This window comes from Chlorocebus sabaeus, chromosome 13, assembly GCF_047675955.1.
Source record: "Chlorocebus sabaeus isolate Y175 chromosome 13, mChlSab1.0.hap1, whole genome shotgun sequence".
Taxonomy (NCBI): Eukaryota; Metazoa; Chordata; class Mammalia; order Primates; family Cercopithecidae; genus Chlorocebus; species Chlorocebus sabaeus.
In genome coordinates, this window is record NC_132916.1 from 47,653,990 (window position 1) to 47,676,933 (window position 22,944).

General features: G+C 33.6%; 1 protein-coding gene across 2 annotated transcripts in view; it reads right to left on the minus strand.

Annotated features, from left to right (window-relative positions):
* Positions 1–22,944, minus strand: part of TRDN (triadin) — a 273,616-nt gene that overhangs the window by 120,466 nt on the left and 130,206 nt on the right. The window contains exon 9 of one of the 2 annotated variants that reach the window (XM_008007178.3): positions 18,654–18,713. The exons of the other annotated variant lie outside the window; for it this stretch is intronic. Within the exon in view, the coding sequence (XP_008005369.3) occupies positions 18,654–18,713 (60 nt within the window). The remainder of the gene's footprint in view (positions 1–18,653; positions 18,714–22,944) is intronic. 2 annotated transcript variants of the gene reach the window in all.

The window sequence follows — 22,944 nt, forward strand, 5'->3', positions numbered from 1 at the left end:
CAACTCCACAGAAAATCATATTTGCATATAGGTAAGGGAAAGGGGAGGTGGTGAAGACAGAAGATACAGGTAAATATGAATCGTGTTTTTATTTTAGTACAAAGACCAAAGCTGATAGGGAAAGAGATTAATGAGGCCAAGTGGATGGATTGAAGTCTTAATTAAAAATAATAAATGTATTTAATACACCCAGCATGCAATGTCCTAACTTGCCATAGAATCATCCAATGAAATGTTCAATACATGAGATTTCAAATTTTCAGTGATAAACTGCCTAGAACTTGGCTAATTTCAGTCAATCCTCAAAGCTTAGCTCTTTTAGCTCTTCTTGGACTCCCCCTACCCATTCCCCTGAAAACACTTTATGCTCTCAGAGGACCCAATGTATGCGTTATCCTCTGCTTCCGTGGTTCTCAATACATTTGTTTATTTACAAGTTTTTTCTTAATCCTCAGCACACAATAAACAACTTGAAGCCAAAATATGGACCATATTAGGCAATATATATTTAGTAAAGGAAAGAGCATTATTAAAAGTGAAAATTATTGCTTAAATGAGTGAGTAAACAAATGAATATTGCTAAATGAGACTCTATTTTACTGCTTCTGGAGTGTTTTAACATAAACAGACTGAATTACAGTATTTTTAGAGCTCTTGGTGAAATATGAAATAATACCAAAGATATACAATGAAACTTTACTTATATATTTATGGGTTTTTCCCCCCAATTATTTGTAGTTCTATACCAAAGTATTTATTTTCTTTCTGGGGGAAGTGTACTAATTTATGAGTAGAACACTAATCTTTCAAAGAAAGTTATACATTTTTCCATGATTAGTGGGAAAAAGTGAACTAAAGCTTCAAGATGAAGAAAGATAGCTTCATTATTTAAACAGCTCTACTAACATACAGCACTTTTAATGTATTCTGAATATCTATAACTCCCCGCAAGTGGAAAGACTATGCAATTATCTATTGTGGTATCATTCAGCCTAACGAATTCCGCACTCACATATGAAACTTGAAGAGTGTTTTAGTGCCAGAAGATGCCTTAGAGTTCACTGAGAACATTGAAACCCAAACAAAATGGATGATTTGCCAAATTCATCCAACCAACTTATAAGTAGGACCCAAGTATGCAGAGTCCCAGTGCAATGCTCTTATACAACAGTATCCTGTCTTTGAGCTTGCATTTGCAGGTATTTTCAAAAGAGCATAGGGGACAGGGAATGAACAAAACATAAGATAAAATTTTAGAAAGGTACAAAACAACTTCAACTAACTACAGACAAATATTATATTGCCATATTATGTTTTAGAATTCTAGTTTATATAATTTTAGAATAATAAAGAAAACAGGATTAAAATGTAATATTCCATATTACAGTAGGAAGCTATTATTGATGGGCATTTTACACTTTTTAAATTTGAGGATACCTTAAAATACAAAGAACACATGTTTTCAACCAACAGTTATGATAAGACAAAATTCAGTTATAATGAATTCAAGTTTCTGGATATCTTTTTTCAATCTCAAAAATATTTAACATTTTTTAATCAAAATAGTGATACCTATTCTCTGAGATGTTGAATGGTAGGAGAGGCTATAGAAGACATATCATTCATTTCATTAGAAATCCATTTTTCTTCATGGCAAGTATTTAAAATATTAGATTTATGTATAAATTGATTAGGTCCGTATTTAAATATAATTAAAAATGAATGACTTTCACAACAGAGTGAGACTCCCTTTCGGAAAAAAAAAAAAAAAAAAAAAAAAAAAAAAAAGAATGACTTTCCAGAAAAAACACAAAACTTTAAGTAAAACTTCAAGCTAAAATCCTAGGCTTCATTTATATCCCTCGGCATGCCCTTCCCCTCTCACATGTTAACATACTGGCTCACTAATAAATAAATAATAACGTTATTCATTTAATTTAATTGATCCCTGCTGTGAATACAGAAGAGATATCAGTTCTCATAAGGCTGTTGTTTACCAACCAAGTATTCACAATGCATATTCCTGAATATGGGTATATTGAATATGTCATAACCTCTCAAGCTGAAATGTAATAGTTTAGGTTTTATATTCAGTATTACTTTTCAGAGATCCAACATGTATTAGTGACTCACTAAAAGACTGAAAATTGAGTCACATCTAATTTTTCATTTTTGGTAATATGAGTGGCAACCAGAAAGGTGGAGAAGTAAGAGGAAAAATGGTTCCCAGAGGTAAAACCATTACATTTACAAAATGTATTAAAATAATTTAGAAACAGAGTAACAAATTTGTTCTTAAGAGATAGGAGGCTTGACATTTTTGTAAACTACCTAAACATAGAAAATAAATAATGCCTCCTGTCTCCTATCTTTTCTGGTTGTTTGACTTTAGGATTCTACTAAAAAGGTTATTGACAGAGAGCAGCTGGCATAGTTGATTGCTAAAGCAATTCCCAGACTCCTAGAATCTGTTGTTTTCATTCTAAACAACCTTAAGAACCACCAACAACTCCAGAGATAAATTTACTCTGTGTTCTCTTTCATCTCAATTTGCTGTCACTCTAACCATTAAGAATACAATTTACACTTAAAAATCTAATCATGGAACTGGATGATATTTTATCAGGCCTTACAGTCAGCTTAGTGGATACTCACAAAATTTGAAAGTAAACCATATCCCAGACTTTCTCAACAATTTTGGTGATAAACCATTTGTGCTGTCAAGTATAAGATCACAGACAACTCTGTTTGTGGTTTCTATGCCAGATTCCTTTCACTCACCAACCAACAAAGGCAGCTCAAAGTTATTAGCCAAGTATCTGCTTTATTTGGCAATTATATTGACAAGGTTTAGGTGTATATGTCATATTTAAATTATAAGGGAAATAGCAATTATACATTTGTCTTAAATTATAGCACTTAGGAAACAGAGTGAAGAAAAAGGAAAAAAAAAAAAAAGACATAAGTGCTAGGGACCCACCGTTTTTGAAAACATATTTGTAATTCTCCCTAAGTCCTGGAGACAATATATAGCCATTTGAGAAAATTCTATAATTTCCCCTGGTTCAATTTCCTAATTTCTGAGTTGAAGAGGTTATAACCTACCTCACAGGGCTTTGTGAGAAATACATAAGATGATCCATACCTAGAACTTAGCACAGTACCTGGCATACCATTAGCACTCAGTACCACATGTGTTACATCTAGTTTTACTGTCCTCATGTTGTCATCATGATCATCTCTAACAATCTCCAAAACTTCAAAAATCCTTAAAGAGTAGATGTAGAATAATATCTTGAGAACTACCTGAGTTTTCCTCCAATTCCACTTAGCATGCTAAGCCAGGCTCTTTGTAAATTTCCTTTCTCATTATCCTTAAATGCAAGGGAATGATTTTTAAAGCTATTATATGGCACACGAAAAAGTGTTGCTTCTCTGTTATACAGAGATCTAATTCCTATAAAATAAAATCAATTTGGCACTTTAATCACCCCGGTAAACTATTTCCATCCTACTTGATATTTGGCAAAAGGAAGGGATGTTGCAACTGTAATACCTCCTTTCCCCTTTGTTTCCACGTGTGGGAAAATGTCTTTTTTTCCCCTCTATTTTTTGACTCCTATACATGCAAATATTCTATATTCAAAAGAAATTAAGAGACATGAAAAGCTTAAAACCATATAGCCAATTAAAAAGAAATCTAGTTTTGGAGTTTACCTCAGAAGGAGAAAAAAGAACTTGAGGTTTTACTTCAGCAGAAAATTTTCTACAGGGTGCTTTAATAAAGATAATAAAACTTCACACATTTTCAACTACAGGCATATAACATAAACATAAAATATCTATAAAATATTTTATAGATAGAGGATAAAATGGAAGCATGTTAATAATTGTTATTTAATAGGCTTAACATGACAATTAAATTCACAAATATATTCTCACTTGAAGGACACATTTGGAAGTCATCCAATCTGTCTTCCTGCTTTGTATTGTGTATAATTGATATTATGTTGTCATTTAAAACAGCACACAGTGCTTATGCAGTGTCTGCCAAGAGGCTATTTATAATCACATAAAAATAATATTCCTCTGGGAGAAAATCATTATTAATGTAAACATTGTCATGAATTATAGAAAATGGAAAATGTTTACATCTTAATGCAACCAATATATAAGAGAATATTAAATCATCAATTTGTTTCTAACAAGGAGTTTCAATGACAATATTGGTACTTTGTTTGTACCTATTTTCACTCACTTCCTATAAGAAATTGGAATTGGAATTGTTGCAAACGAGTCTTATTTACTAAAGAAGGGTTCTTTCCCCAAACACTGTGGATGGTTACAATAGAAAGTGGTTTACAGGTGACACTTTTCCCTCAGGAAAGCAGCATATTAATCACAAAGCAGAAATATGGAATCAAATAGGGCAGTAGGCATTTGTAAGACAGAATACCAATAATTAAGTGTGAATAACTAAGGACAGTCACAAGTATGAATGGTCTAATATGGAAGAGAATACAATGGTATAGATCACATCTATATGGTGCAATGTTTTGTTCAGTTTTTACCCTGGATTGATTTTTCACTTACTATTATTAATTTTGTTTTTTGCTTGTTTTTGAGACAGAGTCTCGCCCTGTCACCCAGGTTTGAGTGTAGTGGTGTGATCTTGGCAGACTACAAGCTCCACCTCCCAGGTTCACACCATTCTCCTGCCTCAGTCTCCCGAGTAGCTGGGACTACAGGCACCTGCCACCGCGCCCGGCTAATTTTTTTGTATTTTCAGTAGAGATGGGGTTTCACCATGTTAGCCAGGATGGTCTCGATCTGACCTCGCGATCCACCCGCCGTGGCCTCACAAAGTGCTGGGATTACAGGCATGAGCCACCGCGCCTGGCCAGTATTATTAATTTTTAAAAAACACATCTAATTTTATTACCACTTCTTCCCCTATTTGGGATGAAAAAAATGGACAAATAAATAGGAAACAATACTAAACTCATTGCAAGCAATTAATAATAACAACCACAATAAAGCTGAAGATAAACATTGATAAAACACGTCTTGATAAAGCCTTTTCTAACCACTGTGGCCCTCTCTCTGGAATTTTATAGAGTATAATCTGCATCATACGATTTAGTGCTTAATTAGCACCTTCTTCCCTTTTTCTCCCACAGCTGCTTTATATTATTCATTGTTTTATTCATAATATCTGACTGGATTGTTATCTCCTTCTGGTTTGAAACTCTTGTTATGACTGCTAGCATTAAGTATATACTAGAGATTCAATAACTGCTGAGAGATTGATTAATAGAACAACTTCGAGCATAGCAACTCAGATGTTGATGAGGATGTAAATAGGAAAATACGCTGTCTTTTGAATGTGGAACAATTATTAGAACTATGTAAGAATAACAGTATTATTACGTCTTAATGTATGATACTTTAGAAACCAAAATATGAAATATACTGAACTAGTATAAAAGTCATAGAATTGACTAAAAACTATTAAGCAACTGGTTGAATAGTCTATAATCAGTACAATCAGTATAATCATTAATGCTACAATCAGTAACGTTAATGTTAATATTGCAAAATTCGTTTTTGTCTTCATCTTTTGCAAACACAAAAGCATCCTCTACAGAGAAGAAAAAAAAAAAAAACTATAGAAAATAGATACTTGTTTATCAAATAGCTCTCTCTGAAAATAGCCAATTATTTATATCAAAATTGGTATGGGCATATTTTTTATTTCCATATTTAAAAATAAGTCTTGCTTAAGAAAAGGGATAAGAACTATGCATTTATAGAAATGGTTAGAAAGAGTCCTATTCTCTACTTTTTATCCACTAGGCCACACAAATGAACCTTAGAACAGCACTGGAAGAATATATTCATGTAATTTTCTAGAGTTCTTTTTCAATCTTCACTTGTGCATATAAACTAACAGATATGATTATTAAAATACATGGTGCATTAATAAATAACACATAATTATTTCAATGATTCTTTGATTAAACCTTAATTTTCCTTGTTTCTCATGCAGCAATTCAAATTAGTCTGTATTATTTCTTCCTTTTCAGACTATTTTAGAACATGCTTTTAATAGTCCAGTGGGTTACCTGAGAAGGAATTTATTCTTGTCTGACAGCAAGCCCATGCCATTAACAGTGACAAGGCTAGACCAAAAAAGCCACTTTAAGGAAAGTTCTCTCAAAGCAAAGATATACCTATAGAACCTGCCTCCTCTTTCAAACAACTAGGAGACAAAATTTTAAAATTGCAAGAAAAATGAAAGCTTAAGCCTTCATTTTGTTTTCTTTTCTGGACACAGAGGATGTAAATTAATATGAACACTGTATTAAGGGCAAAGTAGTCACTAGCCTTCTCCAAAAAACTGAAGCGTCTTATCACAATGAAACTGACAGAGAGAGTGGTAACAGCTACAGAGGAAACCTCCACTCAGAAGTACATGGATCTATATCTGTGTGCATTTCAGTTACTTATAGTGACTAGAACGTTTAATGGATTGATTTCGACAAATATGACAATCTGATACATTTATCTTGAATAGTTGAATAGCTTCCATAGACTTCATATAATCAGAAAGCAACTCTCATGAGGGTATGGCAAGTCCAGGAACTCTGTGCTTCCATAATTAAGCCTAGGCTTGCTCTCATTTTTTCTCTCATTGTAGCCGAATTCTGTATGCTGCCTGTAGTTTACTCATGCATGCAGCAAACCAGTCTTTGTTAATTCTGAGCTTCTATCTCTAGAGATAAAACCAATAACTCCTTTAAGAAATCTTTACACAGGTCTATTTGCAATGCTTACAAACCTGTCATCTTTTAAAATAACAAGATTATTTCTACAAATGAATAAAAAGGGCTGCTCTGGGATGATCATCAATTTTTTTTCATTGAAATAAATATTCTACACCCTGAATTTAATTCAACAAACATATCAGGTTTCTGGCAAGGTATGAGGCAGTGGAGATTTAAAGATAAATATTGAAGGTATATATAAGCAGCAAAAAGAGATGTTCTAGGGAGAGAATAATAATGCTACATGACAATTAAATCAGAAAGCTATAAGAAATGGGGGGAAAAATCACAATTCTGCTATATATGGGAACACCATCCCCACCAAACACTTAAATAATACTTATTATGGTTATTATAGTCAAGAGTGTTTTATGTGTATGTATATGCTTGTTGTTTAAAAGGTACATTAACCCTATAAACTTATCTCATTTTATAGATGAGGAAAGAGGCTCAGAAAGTTAAGTAACTTGCCCATGTTCACTTGAATTTTTTCTTATATAATTAATTCATTTTATGACACTAGTTACTCTATTTAATTCTTTTCTCTCCTACTTATTCCATGGCTTCGACCATTTTCTCTTTTATTTGCTCCTGAAATCTTTGTGTAGTTCATTCTGTGAATGTTGTATCACTAGTGGTTTTGTTATCAGGTAACTGAGGAATCCAAGGACCTGGGCTTTCATTCACAGTAAATTGAGAAGAAGCTCCATTTCCCAGACTGTAGTGAGTCTGATAAATAGTCAAACTCTTCCATTATTAAATTTAAAGGGCATGCAAGTGGAGTTCCAACAGAGGCATAAGATGACTTCAATTACAATAAACAAAATGGACCCAAACATATTTTCTGAAAGATTTTACTCTTAGAAAAATGTTGTATGTCTAAACGTCTTATAACATCTTGGGTTCTCTTGGTATAACTTCTTTTTTTATTAACCTCTGTTGAATAGTAAGATTTATGATGGGCTTATTGGGTATTTTCTCTCAATTTGGAGATCTAGAATATTTCCTCTGCGTAAATATGCCAATCTATTTTTGCAGTCTTATTCAATAAATTCATTATACTATAGAAGTTGCCTTTTAGCTGATAATTTTAATTCAATTATAATAAGATACTTTTATTGTATTCCCCTTGATCCTTCAACTAAGAGAGTTAATTTTTGTAAACGTTACCTGAGGCTCTTGGAATAATGTTCTGTCTCACAGAATCACATTTCAAGTTTGTATAAACCAAATAGAGCAATTTATCTTTATCATATTTAATAAGGCCAACTATATAACCTTATCAAAAATATAAGCAGATCTACAACTATAGGCATTAATCATTTTAATCATTCTTCTACTTTAATAATAATAACAATTTTTTTCTGGATGTGTATGTATGCTTGATGGCTAGCAATAAGTTCTACATAAATTCTACCTGGGCTTCATGAGGGCAGGTACCATACATATTTTGTTTACTGCTGTATCTACAGAATCTAGTACAGTTCCTAGAATTCAGAAGACAAACAACATTTGTCTAAATTCTATCAGGACTACAGAATTTGTCCATATGATCCTCGTAACACTCCAAATTATGTAATATTATTATTCATGTTATATAATAGATAGTAGAACAAAGGCTAGGAGATATCAGATGGCTACTATGGGCAAAATGATTCTGTTATGTTATTTGTTGATGTGTTTCTGAAAAAATATTTTTCTCTCATTATCAAAATTCTACTTGTAATAATCATTATATATGTGCTCAATTAGTAAAGAAGAGTCAACACTCAGAGAGCCATGTGCTGTAAAAGCACTTTGACCAGAAATACAAAACAACAGGACTCAGCCAAAGAAGGGAAGGAAGATATATTGCTCCATTTCAGGTAATAAACAGGTCAAGTTCTAGCAGCTTCCTTACTGCATTATATTTTTAGTGGATAGTCATGCACATGTCACTGTTGGTCCTCCTTTAAGTCTAGATCTCATTTAAATATCCACCACATACGTGAATTTAAATTGTCAAGATACTTTGTAGAATTTTGAGTTGCAACAATAATTTCTAAAGTCACACATAGTGCTCTTTGCCACCCATGAATAATGGCTTCCTAAAGGTTACCCTTCCTTCCTTCAAACCTATGCTTTAGACACACCAGTTTTGGCCATATTCTACAGATTTTTTCTCATTTCTGATCCCATAAACAGACTGCTACTCATCATGCTTCATGAAATTCTGCTTTCCTTCACTGTTCTGCTAAGTTCAAAGACTTCCCTTTATGCCAAACATCGCCTCTTTCTGATTAACCAAGTGTTCTATAATGTCATCAAAACATATATCGCTTATTATTGTCTGATGTTTGCCAAATTTAGTTTATCCTCTTTCAATCTGATATACTCATTGTCTTATAAACACATCAACTTCACATGCACTGTAATGTTTGCATTCATTTTCTCTTTCATTCACATACAAACAAAGCAATGCCAATGTATTCCTCAGCACTTAGTCAAATATTATCCATCTTTCAAGTCCTAGATCCACTCCAACTTTTTTTTGACAGCAGGAATCACAGATGTTTCTCCTCTGAAACTTAAAACATTTGGAGTTTGTATTACACAATCTAATGCCTAAGTCTAAACTTATTCTATTTTTTTTTTTGTCTTTTAAATAGTTATTCATTTCACTTGCTCCAATCAGTGATCATCTTTTAGTATTCTTATATCCTCTACTATGCTAAGCCTAGGACTGCTGAGCATGCAGTAGATATTTAATATTTGTACTCTGACTTATTTTACTCTCTCTCCTAGTGACCCCTTCTCCACCTCTGACCTTTCTCCAAAATTCCACACCTGATTATCTAGCTGCTTACTTCACTTAGAAGTGCTGTGAATTATCATTGCACTATATAGATGTCACAGTTTGCGGTGAGAATTAATGAGATAAGTATGCAAAAAATGGTAATGACCCTTGGTATTTGGCAGATGCTAAACAAATGATATTTGGATTGGAATCTTCACATACTTTCCTTTTGCAACTAGATAGCATTTGTGGCTTGAAGAACATGTGATGAGTTCAAAGTCTCCCACTTCTCCCAGCCTTGTCCAGTCCAGTGAGCACTGACCCCACTCTCTTCCTATGCTCCCTACGTAAGGTATCCTTTTATATTTTACAGACCACCAGCTTCTAAATTATCTTTTACTTTCCTATATTTTTATTTCTATAAATCCCATGACTCTACCTCTGTGATAGCTCTAAAATTATCGTAATTTTCTCCATCCCATATTCTAGGATCAGACTTTATTTCCTCTCCTTGGACCTTCCCTGATTGATATTTTTAATTTCATTCTCTCCAAACCATCTTGTACAACATTTCCACTCCTGTTATTATTTTTTTCTAGATTTCCTGAATACTAACCAAAGTGACCTCATTTGCAATTCCCTGTCTATGTCTGGGATGAAGATAGATTTGGTATAAAGATAATACTGAGGATTGTGGAATTCGGCAGTCTTGGATTTCAATCTCCTGTCTGCTACTGTGTGCCACCTGGACAAACCACTTAAGCTCTGTGTGTCTCAATTCTTTCATCTATAAAACATGGATGATAATACACTCTTTCGAAGGTTTTATTAGGATTATGTAAGATTTCAAGAGCCTAGTGGAGAGTAAACATTTAGCAACTGGTATTCACAGAAAGCACTTAACATTTTGTGATTCTGTGCTTTGATATTATCACCTTAGCCTTGTATATTTTTATTCTCAATTTCACATAGACATATCTTACCAATATCTCAAGTTCTATTTCAATTTTTACGTTTTCCATACCATCTTGTTTGGTCTTTCACACTACGAGTACTATTTTACTTTTTGCAATAAATATTCATAATAAAAGAGAAAGCAAAAAAGGGATTTGGGAGAACATGTTCATATATGTCATGTAATCATCTAAACAACCTTAAGTAATAAATCTTATAAATAAACTGAGATTCAAAAAACCAAAAAAAAAAAACACAAGTGAAGGACTTAAATCTTGGTTTGTGTGACCACCGAGTTTATACTTTTCCCATTGGTTCTCATTTCACTATCAGGGTCTACTGGAGCCAATCATAGTTTTTTTAGTTTCTTTTGTTAAGCAGTTCTAACTGTTTATAAAAGTTAATATTTCTTGACTTATTTGTTTTCTTATAGGTCTTCCAAGGAATAAAAGGAAATTTACTTATTTATTAAACAGAATAAAACCCATTATATCTTGTAATTACCATGTGGCAGCATTGGATAATTTTTAACATTTAAGGCACTTTATGGAAACTTAATGATCTTTTTTATCTTATGTTGAGCATTTTCTATTTCATCAGCATAGGAACTGTTTCACCATTACTCATCAATTGTTCCTAACAATGCTTAAAACTAAAACAATAAGGAAACGGAATAATAATGAAATTGCCTAGAAAGATGATGTAACTGTAAATATATCATTATTACCCCATCATCACTATGATTGTTTATAGTGTTGACTGAAGTATCACATCATCATTCAATAAGATATAAAAGAAGCCTGGAGACACCTTTTTTTTTCTTTTTTTGAGACACCATTTTTACGGTCTACTTTGTTTCACTGAATACAGTTTATAATTCAGAATTATTTTTTCCATCCATAACTGCATATAGAAGAAAAGTGACAGAGGAAGATATTTCTAAATTATTAGATGAATCAGAAGATGAATGCAAAAAGACAGACAGCAGTAAGCTAGACTCTAATGATTAGGGTAAAATTGAAATTGATTATACAAGTGAAATCTCAGACTATGAATCTTCATAAGACAATGAATTTTCTTACACTATAGAATCAATGAGTGCACAATACATTTCAAAGAGAAAAAAAGGAAATATATTATAGTAGTTCCCTCTTATCCATAAAAAATGTATTCCAAGATATCCAGTAGATACCTGAAACAATTAATAATGCTGAATTCTATGTATACTGTGTTTTCTTGATCTGACATCTGAGATAGCTAATAAGTGTCTTACAGGCAGGTAGCTTAGACAGCGTGGATACACAGGACAAAGGGATGATTCACATACTTGGTGGAATAGAGCATGATAACATGACATGCTACTCAGAATGGTGTCCAATTTAAAACTTGTGAGTTGTTTATTTCAGGAATTTTCCATTTGATATTTTCAGACTGTGGTTGACTATGGGTTACTGAAACTGCAATAAATCATGGATAAGAGAACACTACTGTATTCTCATCTAGTTAGCTCTTTAACAGGAAGGACTTTATCATGGTATATTTTGTGACAAGAACCTGAGCCATTTCATTTTGCTAAAAGAGCATGTCACGGTACTCTTTATAAAATTCGTGTGCCAAAATCTGTGGTTTCTAAGTGCACAAATGCTTAAGAAAGAGAAAGGCAGGCATCCAAAAGAAATGGACAATGTGAATTTAAAAATAATTGAAAGTTTTATTGTAATCCATGTTTGTAAATATAAAAATGAAAACTTGGCTGGGCACAGTGGCTCACGCCTATAATCCCAGCACTTTGGGAGGCCAAGGCGGGAGGATCACAAGGTCAAGAGATCAAGGCCATCCTGGCCAACATGGTGAAATCCTGTCTCTACTGAAAACAAACAAACAAAAAAATTAGCTGGGCATGGTGGCGCGCACCCGTAGTCCCAGTTATTCGCAAGGCTGAGGCAGGAGAATCGCTTGAGCTAGGGAGGCGGAGGTCGCAGTGAGTTTAGATGGCGCCACTGCACTCCAGCCTGGAGACAGAGTGAGACCATGTCAAAAAAAAAAAAAAAAAAAAAAAAGAAAAAAAAGGAAGGAAGGAAGGAAGGAAGGAAGGAAGGAAGGGAGGAAGGAAGGGAGGGAGGGAGGGAGGGAGGGAGGGAAGGAAATGTTTTATTATGAAATGAAGATGACATTTTCTTTTTAACAAAATTATAGACCATCAAAGATTACAAAAATTAAAGTACTGCATTTTGACGATGCACGTTCTAGAAAAACCAGAAGTAATAATATATAATAGAACCTATTAAAGATGTATTCAAAATTTGAAATTGGTGTCTGCAAGATGAATACACTGAAGGCTCAGAGATGATAGCTGATGAGCAGGTAGTTTCTTTCTGAAGATATTTCCCATTTGAAGTATATATATCTTTGAAAACAGGGAATATAAGATAGAAACATTTTGCTTTACTATATTTAAATTCTTTTCAAAAGTTTCACTCTCCCGTTATTGCTACTCCTGTAAACTATTAGAAAAAATAAATAATTTTTTTAAATAATTAAAACTCCAAGTGGTTGATAAATAGAGAAAACTACTCATTCCTGGTATACTGAGATTAAAATGTATATTTTCTATGTCTTCATTGTATACTTATCAAGTTATCCTTTATCATACAATTATTTATGTCTTAGCTTACCTCTTTTCAGGACTACCAGCTTGCTGAGAGGATTCAACAACTACTTACTGAGTAAACATTAAAATTCCCGAAAGTTTTGTTGTGTGAAAATAATTAAATGATTGGAATTAGAGTGCATATGTTTTAATGGAACTATGCCTACCTTGGAGCAGGAATTTTTTTTAGAAGTCTAAAGCAAAGCTAAATTGTACCTAGTCTTGTCTAATACAACCAGTGAGCTCTGAAATACATTAGATTAAACCATTAAATAACAGTGACTATAATGCAATTACATTTGACCTCTTCTCAGTGGGATTTAACCAAAAATATACTTAAGCATCACTAAAGTTCAAGGAAAAGATCTTAATAAAATGAGAGTACTAACTTCCTTGAGGCTCTTTATAGCTACGGACTTAAAACCCATTGAATTGGAATACAGGCTGCCAAAGAATGCCTTATTACAATCAGAGAAGATTTTGATAGGTGAGTACACTCAATTTAAAGAATATAAATGACACAAAAAGCAGAATAAATTACCTTGACATAATTCTTGGCTCAAGTAAAAGTCAGACAGTAGCTGAAATTTTAATAGTGGAATAACTTCTAAGGGATAAACTTTAACTTATATTAAACTTTAATCATAATAGCTACAGAGATGAAAGCTAAAAAAATTATTAAAATTACTAAGCAAAGGCACACTAGCCCTGGTCCTTGTACTGGACGTTTAAATTGGTTTCTTTATCTATAGTGAATATAAAGAGGTCTGTGAACCATGTGATTTCTTCCTTACAGAAATTTGTCTCTTTAACTTGGGTGACTTTGCCCAGAAACCCATGCAATTTATTAAGCCCAGATAGAAGTTGGTGAAGAAGGAATATGAAAATGCCAAGCAAGATCCTCATGTGTTTTCTTAAAAATAGTCTACCTAAATGAATAAAATTATCAGTATAGCTGTCACTTAAGAAAAATGTGGTAAGCCACACAAAATTGAAAAGGAAATTGGAATTACTGGAAGGTTGATAAAGATAAATAAATCTGGAGGAATATACCTTGACCATACGTAGTATCAATTTCCAAAAAAAGAAAAAAAAAAAACCATAAATTGTGTTTCGATGTTGCAAATAATGTCTATCTTGACCAGTTTTAATAGTTCTCTTGTAAGTAAGTGACAAATAGACTACTGTAAACCCTAGGAAAAAAAGTGGAGGTTAGTCAGTTTCAAGACAGCTACCATAAGACGGAATCAATCTTTTTCTTTCTCTCTCAATCTTTCCCCAGCCCTCCTCTCTCTGTCTTCCCTAAGGTGGGTTATGAGTTACTAAAACACATCCTACATAATGCTGACCATCTGCACAACCAAAAAATCTCAATATGAAGATGTTAGGTCATTAAAAGGAGAAAGTATTTCTGGAGAGGAGAGATCTTCGGTATTCATAATATACCTAAAATTACGAAACGTAGATACAGGTCTATATCAGTTGCCCATAGGACCAGTGTTGATAGCATGCATTCACTGAAGAAAATATAATTTATAATTTTCTTCATGTTTCAACTTAATATAGCGTAAGTCAGTACAAGAGAATTTTGATTCAATACAACCAAATGAGCAGATCTTTATAATTTATACTGGTTATTAAGATGGTCCCTATAATTGAATTGAGGATTATTACTGACCCTAGGATAGTGCATATTCACTATTCACAACAGAAAATCAGAAAGAGCAATTCAATTAATCTTCAGGTTATAGACAAAAATCTTAGCTAAAAATTTTTAGGATATCTTAGAAACATTTTATTTAATGGGATAAAAGGCAAAGCTTGTGACTTATGTCATCGCGTCAGCACATTTCATCAGCAAGCATTTTCAAATTAGAACTGCAATTTGGGCTACTTTTGAGGGTGTGACAGTATTCTACAAAGGAAAAACTGAATCCCAGAGGGAAAATCAAATTATAGTTTTAAAAACTCATTACCAATAATTAATAATGAACTCTAGCTAAACAATAACAGGTGTTCCACTAATCCCAAACAGAAACAGATGGAAACACAAATGTTTTATAAACAGTGGATACATGCAGAGCAATAAACTTGGCAAGAATTGTCTTATTCTTTAATTGTCAGTCAGAGTCAATGTCTCATCCCTTACATTTTCTCTAAATTAATATGCCCAGATTAAATCTGTGTTTCTCATTCCTTATTTTTGAAAACGCAAGTCATATTTAGGACTTTTTCACTCCATGTTTTGTATTGCCACACTGACAAAGAATATTCCTGAACTTTGTTTAGGTACATTTACATGACATCATATCGTTTATTAAATGAAACAACAGGCATACTACAAAGGCTTCCCTTCTCTCCCTTCTTCCTTTCCAACTCCTGGACAAGAAATACTCGCTTTTCAAGTATTTCTTTCATTTCTTAAACCTTCAAAATAATGAATGTAGGTAGATTAAATAAATTAAGAAGTCAATTAGTAAGTCAATTAATGATACAAAGAAATCTAATCCTATAGAACTGGGAATTATTTTTAGGGGTTGGAATACTCGATAGTGTGTAGATCTGAACTTAGGACTTTTTAGAGTATGTTTGCATATGCCTTTAGAAGGGTTCTCTGTGTAGTCATTAAAAAATCATCTTTGCTTCATGCATAGATGATTTTATTATTTCTTCTGACCTTACTCTGTTAGATTTTCAGAAAGAAATGATTGGTATTGTGACTGTTAAACTACTAGCATCCCTCACTGAATTTCTTAGTGCATGGTTCTCTGTGTCCTGAGACTTTCTTAGGAATTATATTTTATGATCAATAAATAACTACTATGAATTATTTCAGTGGGACAGAAAATACATTATTTTCTTCAGGTAATGAAATTTTAAAACTAATGGAATATGAAGAAAATAATACATGTTAGTCATTTATTAATTCGTGCTCATCAGCAACATAGATTCATCTCATCTCATATGTAAGTAAACACCTAGTTGACTTTATAAAAATTATGTGTAGAGTATGACTTTCTTGAACCAACACAGGTGAACAAAATGGTCAGCACACGTCTGACCTAAAATTGAACTTTTGGTCTTTTGAGACGGAGTCTTGCTCTGTCACCCAGGCTGGAATACTGGGGCAAGATCTCAACTTACTGCAACTTCTGCCTCTCAGGTTCAAGCAATTCTCCTACCTCAGCCTCCCAAGTGGCTGGGATTACAGGGACCCACCACCACATCTGGCTAGTTTTTGTATTTTTAGTAGAGACAGAGTTTCACCATGTTGGTCAGGCTGGTCTCAAACTCCTGACCTCAGGTGATCCACCCACCTCAGTCTCCCGAAGTGCTTGCATTATAGGTGTGAGCCATCGAGCCCGACTAAATTGAACTTTTAAATTATTTATTTATTTTGAGGTAGAGTCTCACCCTATAGCCCAGAATGGAATGTGATGGTGCCATCATAGCTCATATACCCCTGCAGCCCCAACCTCCTGGGCTCAAGCAATCCTCCCACCTCACCGTACCAAGTAGCTGGGACAATGGGTACGTACCACCATGCCCAGATAATTTTTATTACCTTTTTGGCCAGTCGCAGTGGCTCACGCCTGTAATCCCAGCACTGTGGGAGGCCGAGTCGTGCAGATAACCTGAGGTCAGGAGTTCGAGACCATCCTGGCTAACATGGTAAAACCCCGTTTCTACTAAAAATACAAAACTTAGCTGAGTATGGTGGCAGGGGCCTGTAATCCCAGCTACTCAGGAGGCTGAAGTGGGAGAATCACTTGAACCCAGGAGGCAGAGGTTGCAGTGAGCCGAGATTGCACCATTGCACTCCATCCAGCCTGAGTGACGAGAGTAAGTATCCGTCTCAAAAAAAAAAAAAAAAAAAAAAAAATTGTATGGATGTGGTCTCTCTACTTTGTCCAGGCTAGTCTCAAACTCCTGGGCTGAAGTGATCCTTCTGCCTCAGCTTCCTAAAGTGCTGGGATGACAGGTATAAGCCACCACACCCAGCCCTAACATTGAATTTTTGATATATACAGACTAAAACTTGTAAGTATTGAGAGGTTTTCTTCATGTAGGGAACTCACCAGGCAGGCGGTGGTGAAATGAATGAATTAAAGTTGTAACATTTGTTTATAGTCACTAGATGCTTTGTCAACAATGCAAGGTTGTGACTGTGGTCTTCATTTTAAATGTAAGAACACTAAAGATGAGGTGGAGTTCAATTATTTGCTCAAGACCTAATACTAGAAAAGGATGGAGTTAAGAATTATCACTGTATTTCTATCCAAAGCTTTGTCTTTCCACCATATCACACTACTTCCTGAAGGTTTATTTCCGATTATGCTATGTTACTATACACAAACATCGATAGTAATTAGCTTCACCTATTAAGTTATAATGTTTCACGATTTTCCTCCTCATTTAAATTTCTTACTGAAAATGCAGAAGAAGGAAAAGAGGAGGAGGAGGAGGAAATTATTTAATTAGAATAAATTACTGGGATCAACAACATTTTCTGGAGTCAAAGGTTCTCGTTGTCTACTTTTCTAGAGCCTAGATGTGTTACCTACTTGTTTTAGAAATGAAATGTCTCTTTGACAACATACGCATAAATTATAATTATATATTTTAGAAAGGCTTTCACAAAAACAGTTAAGAAAATAAAAATATAGGGGATTTAATCAATTAGCTTCATTTATTCTCATATAAATGAACTCCTTTCTTAACAATACTGTCTTCTTGGAAACATTTTCCCAAACATGAACATAGTTCTGTCCTTTTATAAATCTGCAAAAGGCATAGTACAAGCAATCAAGTTACTCATACTTAGTTCAGATGTTAGTAAAAAATACCTTTTTATACTCTGGACAACAATTAAAGATATAAGACAAGGTAGATATATTCCTTTAACTCAAAATCCTTCCCCATTGTTTTGAATATTAATTCCAAGTTTATCTATCTCCATCAATAGTTCTTTGGAGTGGCTAAACCGACTTCATGTATAAGGGAGAAAATTTTAAAGTTTTGGAAAACAAAGCATAAATATTTGAAATGTGATGATTTTAATGTGAATTGTATTCACTACTAAGAAAAGAAAGATATTTTCATTGGCATGGGTCTTTTCTTCTAAGTTTACCAAGAATAAAACAAGATGATTCACTGCTTCACTTCAAGACATTATTAAAGATTTTAGCATTCTTTATATAGAGAGATATTAGCACATATTTTACATTTCAGCTGACTTCATTTGCAATAGGCCATGCAGTGACTGAAAGTAAAATTAAGACTTTAATGCAAGTTATTACCGCTGCTTTTTATTGGTTTTATTCTAGATCTACACATGCATTATGCAATTCTTAAAAAATGAAAATACAGTTAGGTACATAAAAAGCCAACAATCTTAGAAACAAAGACTATTAAAACAGACAAGTACAAGAATTGCTTGGAATACCTGGTTTTAAATCCCCATGGACAAACATGTCAATCATATATCGACAGAATGCATACTGATCTGACAGAGTAGAAAGAAAAAAAGCAATGAAAAAATGTCATCAACACGTCATTTTTCTACAGAGAAATAATTTAACAAAACAAACAAAATAGCACAATTCTATTTTGGTTACTACAATATTTTCTGTAAAAAAAAATAATTTGCACTTATAGGAAAATACAGAAGGAAAGAAAGACAAAAAATGTAATGCTTCATTTCTTCCATACAAAAATAACCTTAAAAACTGAAAAGGACTAGTTCAGTGTAATCTTATAGTGGTTGTTTTCAAAATAAAAATCTGTTTTGTTGAATAATTGATTACAAAAGTCATCATAGTAAAGCAATTTTTTCCCATTTGTCTTTTTATAAACTTTCAATAAAGAAACAGAAGTTTTACAAGAGAAAATTGTTTCCAACTTGGAGTGTTTTATCAAATACTCGGTCCCAGCCCTTCTGCTAATTGTCTCTGTGGAGCTGCAGGATGTCTTTTCCAAAAGACCATCAGGAGAACTAACCTCTTTGCCACCTGTTAGGTGACCTCTGAATAAAAATGCTGTTTAATTGGGAGAGTAAATCAAGAACAGAGTAACAGAACCAAATAATATTGTTGTTAAACTAAGCAAATGAGTAATCTTCTTAAGATCATCTTATGATCGTGACTGGTTTATGACCTATGGTGAAAGTAAACAAACAAACAAAAAAGAACATAGTATGTAAACATCATTTTGGGCAGACTTGGTCTTCAGGAGTTGGGTTTTTTCTATTGCCTCTAGATTAAAGACATTGCACTTAACTTTAAATCCTCACAGAACTTTAGATTCTCCTGAGGTCAACCCAACTTAAAGCTCAATCAATGAATCTTTACCGTATTTTCTTTAAAGCATACATATTATGAAATAATTTACATTTCAATATTCCTGAAATATGCATTTTATTAATCCACCAAATCCAAAGGTAGCTTCAGGACCAAGAGAGTTTATTGAATTTAAGCAACATGTTACAATCTTAATTGCTCCAAATTATGCATGTCAAACATACGAAATAACAAAGCTTGTTACTAAACAGATACACCTCTAAGGATTTTTGTAAATCTCATTCTTTTGGAGTAGTAACAGCATTTTTAGAGGAATCCATTTTATTATGAAATTCTGTTAGGTCTTTAAAAATAAATATAGTTATTGAAGAAGATATAAAAATATAATATTTTTTCATTAATGCCTAAATATGGGCAGGCCAAAACTCATAAAGTTCCAAAAATTTAGATGTATTTTAGTTGTTGAAATTGTAGCATATTTTCCCACAGGAGAGGTAGGGAAAGGGAAGGAGGCTAGTCCTCAGGTCAGTCCATGCATTGATTTGCCCTTTGATGTACTGGCAGTAATAGCTGGAGTTTCTAATCCCAGGACCTGGGACCCCTATGATTGGGAAACACATAAGGCTAAAGTAGAGAGTATTTTCTCTTTCCTAGACACAAGACTGTTTTCCTGAGCAAAACTGTAGAAATGGCAATTTGACTCTAAGACAAAGCAAGATGAAAAAGTACATTTCGCTTAAATGAAAAGTTTAAAGTTAGACCAGTATGAACTTTTTGAAATTGGCAGTATGTTCCCTTTATTTCAGTACCTTAAGTGACTATACTATTTTTAGATTTGTTCTCCCTATACTCTAGGAGTAGCACTCAAAGGGCAACTTAAACATGAGAAAGAGAGGGGAGTTGTCAAAATACAGATTTTTGGGCTCCATCATCCACAAAATTTAAATGCCATGGATCTGGACCGTAGGAATATGCATTTTATACAAACTCCTTAGATGAATCTAAATAGACTGCATTTACAGAATCACTGATCTAAAATCTTTCATTCATTTTTCCCAAAATAATTACTCTTAAAGGCACTATAGACTCCCATGACAGCAAATAAGAGTGTTTGTTTTTATTTACGTTGGATGTTTAGAATGCAGGGACCATTTGTAGTATAATATCTCCTCCAAATGAAATATTATCTGCCCCAAGTTGTGATGGGATGGTTATATACATAACATGTTGAACAGTGTACTGAATTAATTAAAATCTTCACACTTCGGAGATTCTTCTTTAGCTGAATGCTGACAATGTAATGAAACTTTTCAGCTTGTATGCTGAAATATTATCAAAGTACAGTCAGCCCTCCATTTCCCTGGGTTCCACATTTGAGCATTCCACAAACCACACACCTGTAATCCCAGCACTTTGGGGAGGCCAAGGTGGGAGGATCACTGTAGGTCAGGCGTTCAAGGCCAGCCTAGCCAACATAGTGAAACCCTGTCTCTACTAAAAATACAAAAACTATCTGGGCATGGTGGCGGGCACCTCTAATCCCAGCTACTTGGGAGGCTGAGACAGGAGAACCACTTGAACCCAGGAGGCAGAGGTTGCAGTGAGCCGAGATTGTGCCACTACACTCCAGCCTGGGTGACATAGTAAGACTCCGTCTCAAAAGAAACAAACAAACAAATATATATATAGAGAGAGTTATGGCTATCATGTTGCATCTGTACTGAACATATACAGACATTTTTCATATTATTTACTGAACAATACAGTATAATAAGTATTTACAAAGCATTTATTAAATACATTAGGTAGTATAACTAATCTAGAGATGATTTAGTGTATACAAGAGGATGTGCATAGGTTATATGCAACTATTACTCCATTTTATATGAAAGACTCTGAACATCTGTGGATTTTGGTATTCACAGGGAATCCTGAAACCTATCCCCCACAGATACTGTGGGACAACTGTACCTTACTTTTATTTCTTATATTTCCTAGATCCAAAAATCATTCATTTAATTAATACACCAACAGCCCAATGAACTTCTAATTATAAAAATGAAATTTCTTATGAAGTCACAGGATTTTTTTAACCTAGAAAATTATTTGTTACAACACTTAGAAGGTTTTGTTACATGTAAATAGTGCTCTGATCTTGTATTCTAATGGCACCAATATATCAATAGGAATATGAGAAAGATGTTTTTATTCCTATCAAAGCTGATAGGAATTTTCAACTATTTTAAGTTAGGATGGCCATTTCCACCTGTCCTTGGCAATGACCTTAACAATGTATAAGAATTCTAGGTAGGTATGGGTTGGGAAGTCTCCAGTTTATTTGCTTAACCTATCTAAGAATATAGAAAAACCAAGCCTTCCTGATTTTGAAAGATTTGTTTTCTAAAAGTGTTTCTTTAAACCCAACTTAAATATCATAGCAGAAAACTTTTCATAAAGAAAATATAAATTGTCCTGCCATTCTAACTTTCATAGTTCTGAGATAATAATTTATATAATGTTAAATTTGCTCATCATTGTAAGCAATTTTTTCCCAAATAAACATCCTTCTTGGAATAACACATGCTGTCCTCCATTTCTCTCCTTGATCCTCAGGAAGCAGTGATACATGTCATTCAAAGGATACCTAGTTGGTGTTCCCTGTGGAGTGGTAACCAAGGGAAAATACATTCTGGGTGCAGACTGTCAACAAAAACAAATAAAAAAAAATATGAAACCTCTAATGAGGATGGGGCACATGTGGTCCAGTGCTCTATAACAGATTCACATTAGCTATAATTTCTCTGCCTGCGCAAATATTTAAATAGTTGTTTAAAAAGAAAGAAAGAATGAATGAATGAGCAAAGTGCGTGGCAGCTGAAAAATTTGTTTTTCCTTCCCCACGGACTTCCCAGAGGTCATCAGAAAACTAGGGAGCAATGTCTGATTATGCCAACTCTTCCTACTCTATATAAACAGATTTAGATTGGTTCATAAAAACTAGATTATTTGATATGTGTTTGTGTGTGTGTATGTGTGTGTGTGTGTTTATGGTAGGTGTGTATATACATATGCATCTTATCCCTAATGCTTCAAGCAGAAAAAGAGATGTATTATTTCCATATACCATATTGAGAGTAACTACATTGAATATATTAACATGTATACTATGCAATTCAATAATTACTAATAAACATGTGCCATGTAAAAAATCTGTTTCCAAATGAGTGAAGGACCTATGAGCTTTGTTTCTTTAAAAAGAAGTATTTAGAAATCTATATGAAAAGAATGCCTCAAACATATTAGGTCTAACTTAACTATGTGAATGAGTATTCTCTTGTCCAAAAAGCTAACTCAACAGTTACACTAAGTCATCATATAAAATTTTCAAAACCAAAGCCTCAGAAATTAAAAAAAAAAACTATATCTTTGTTTATCTTG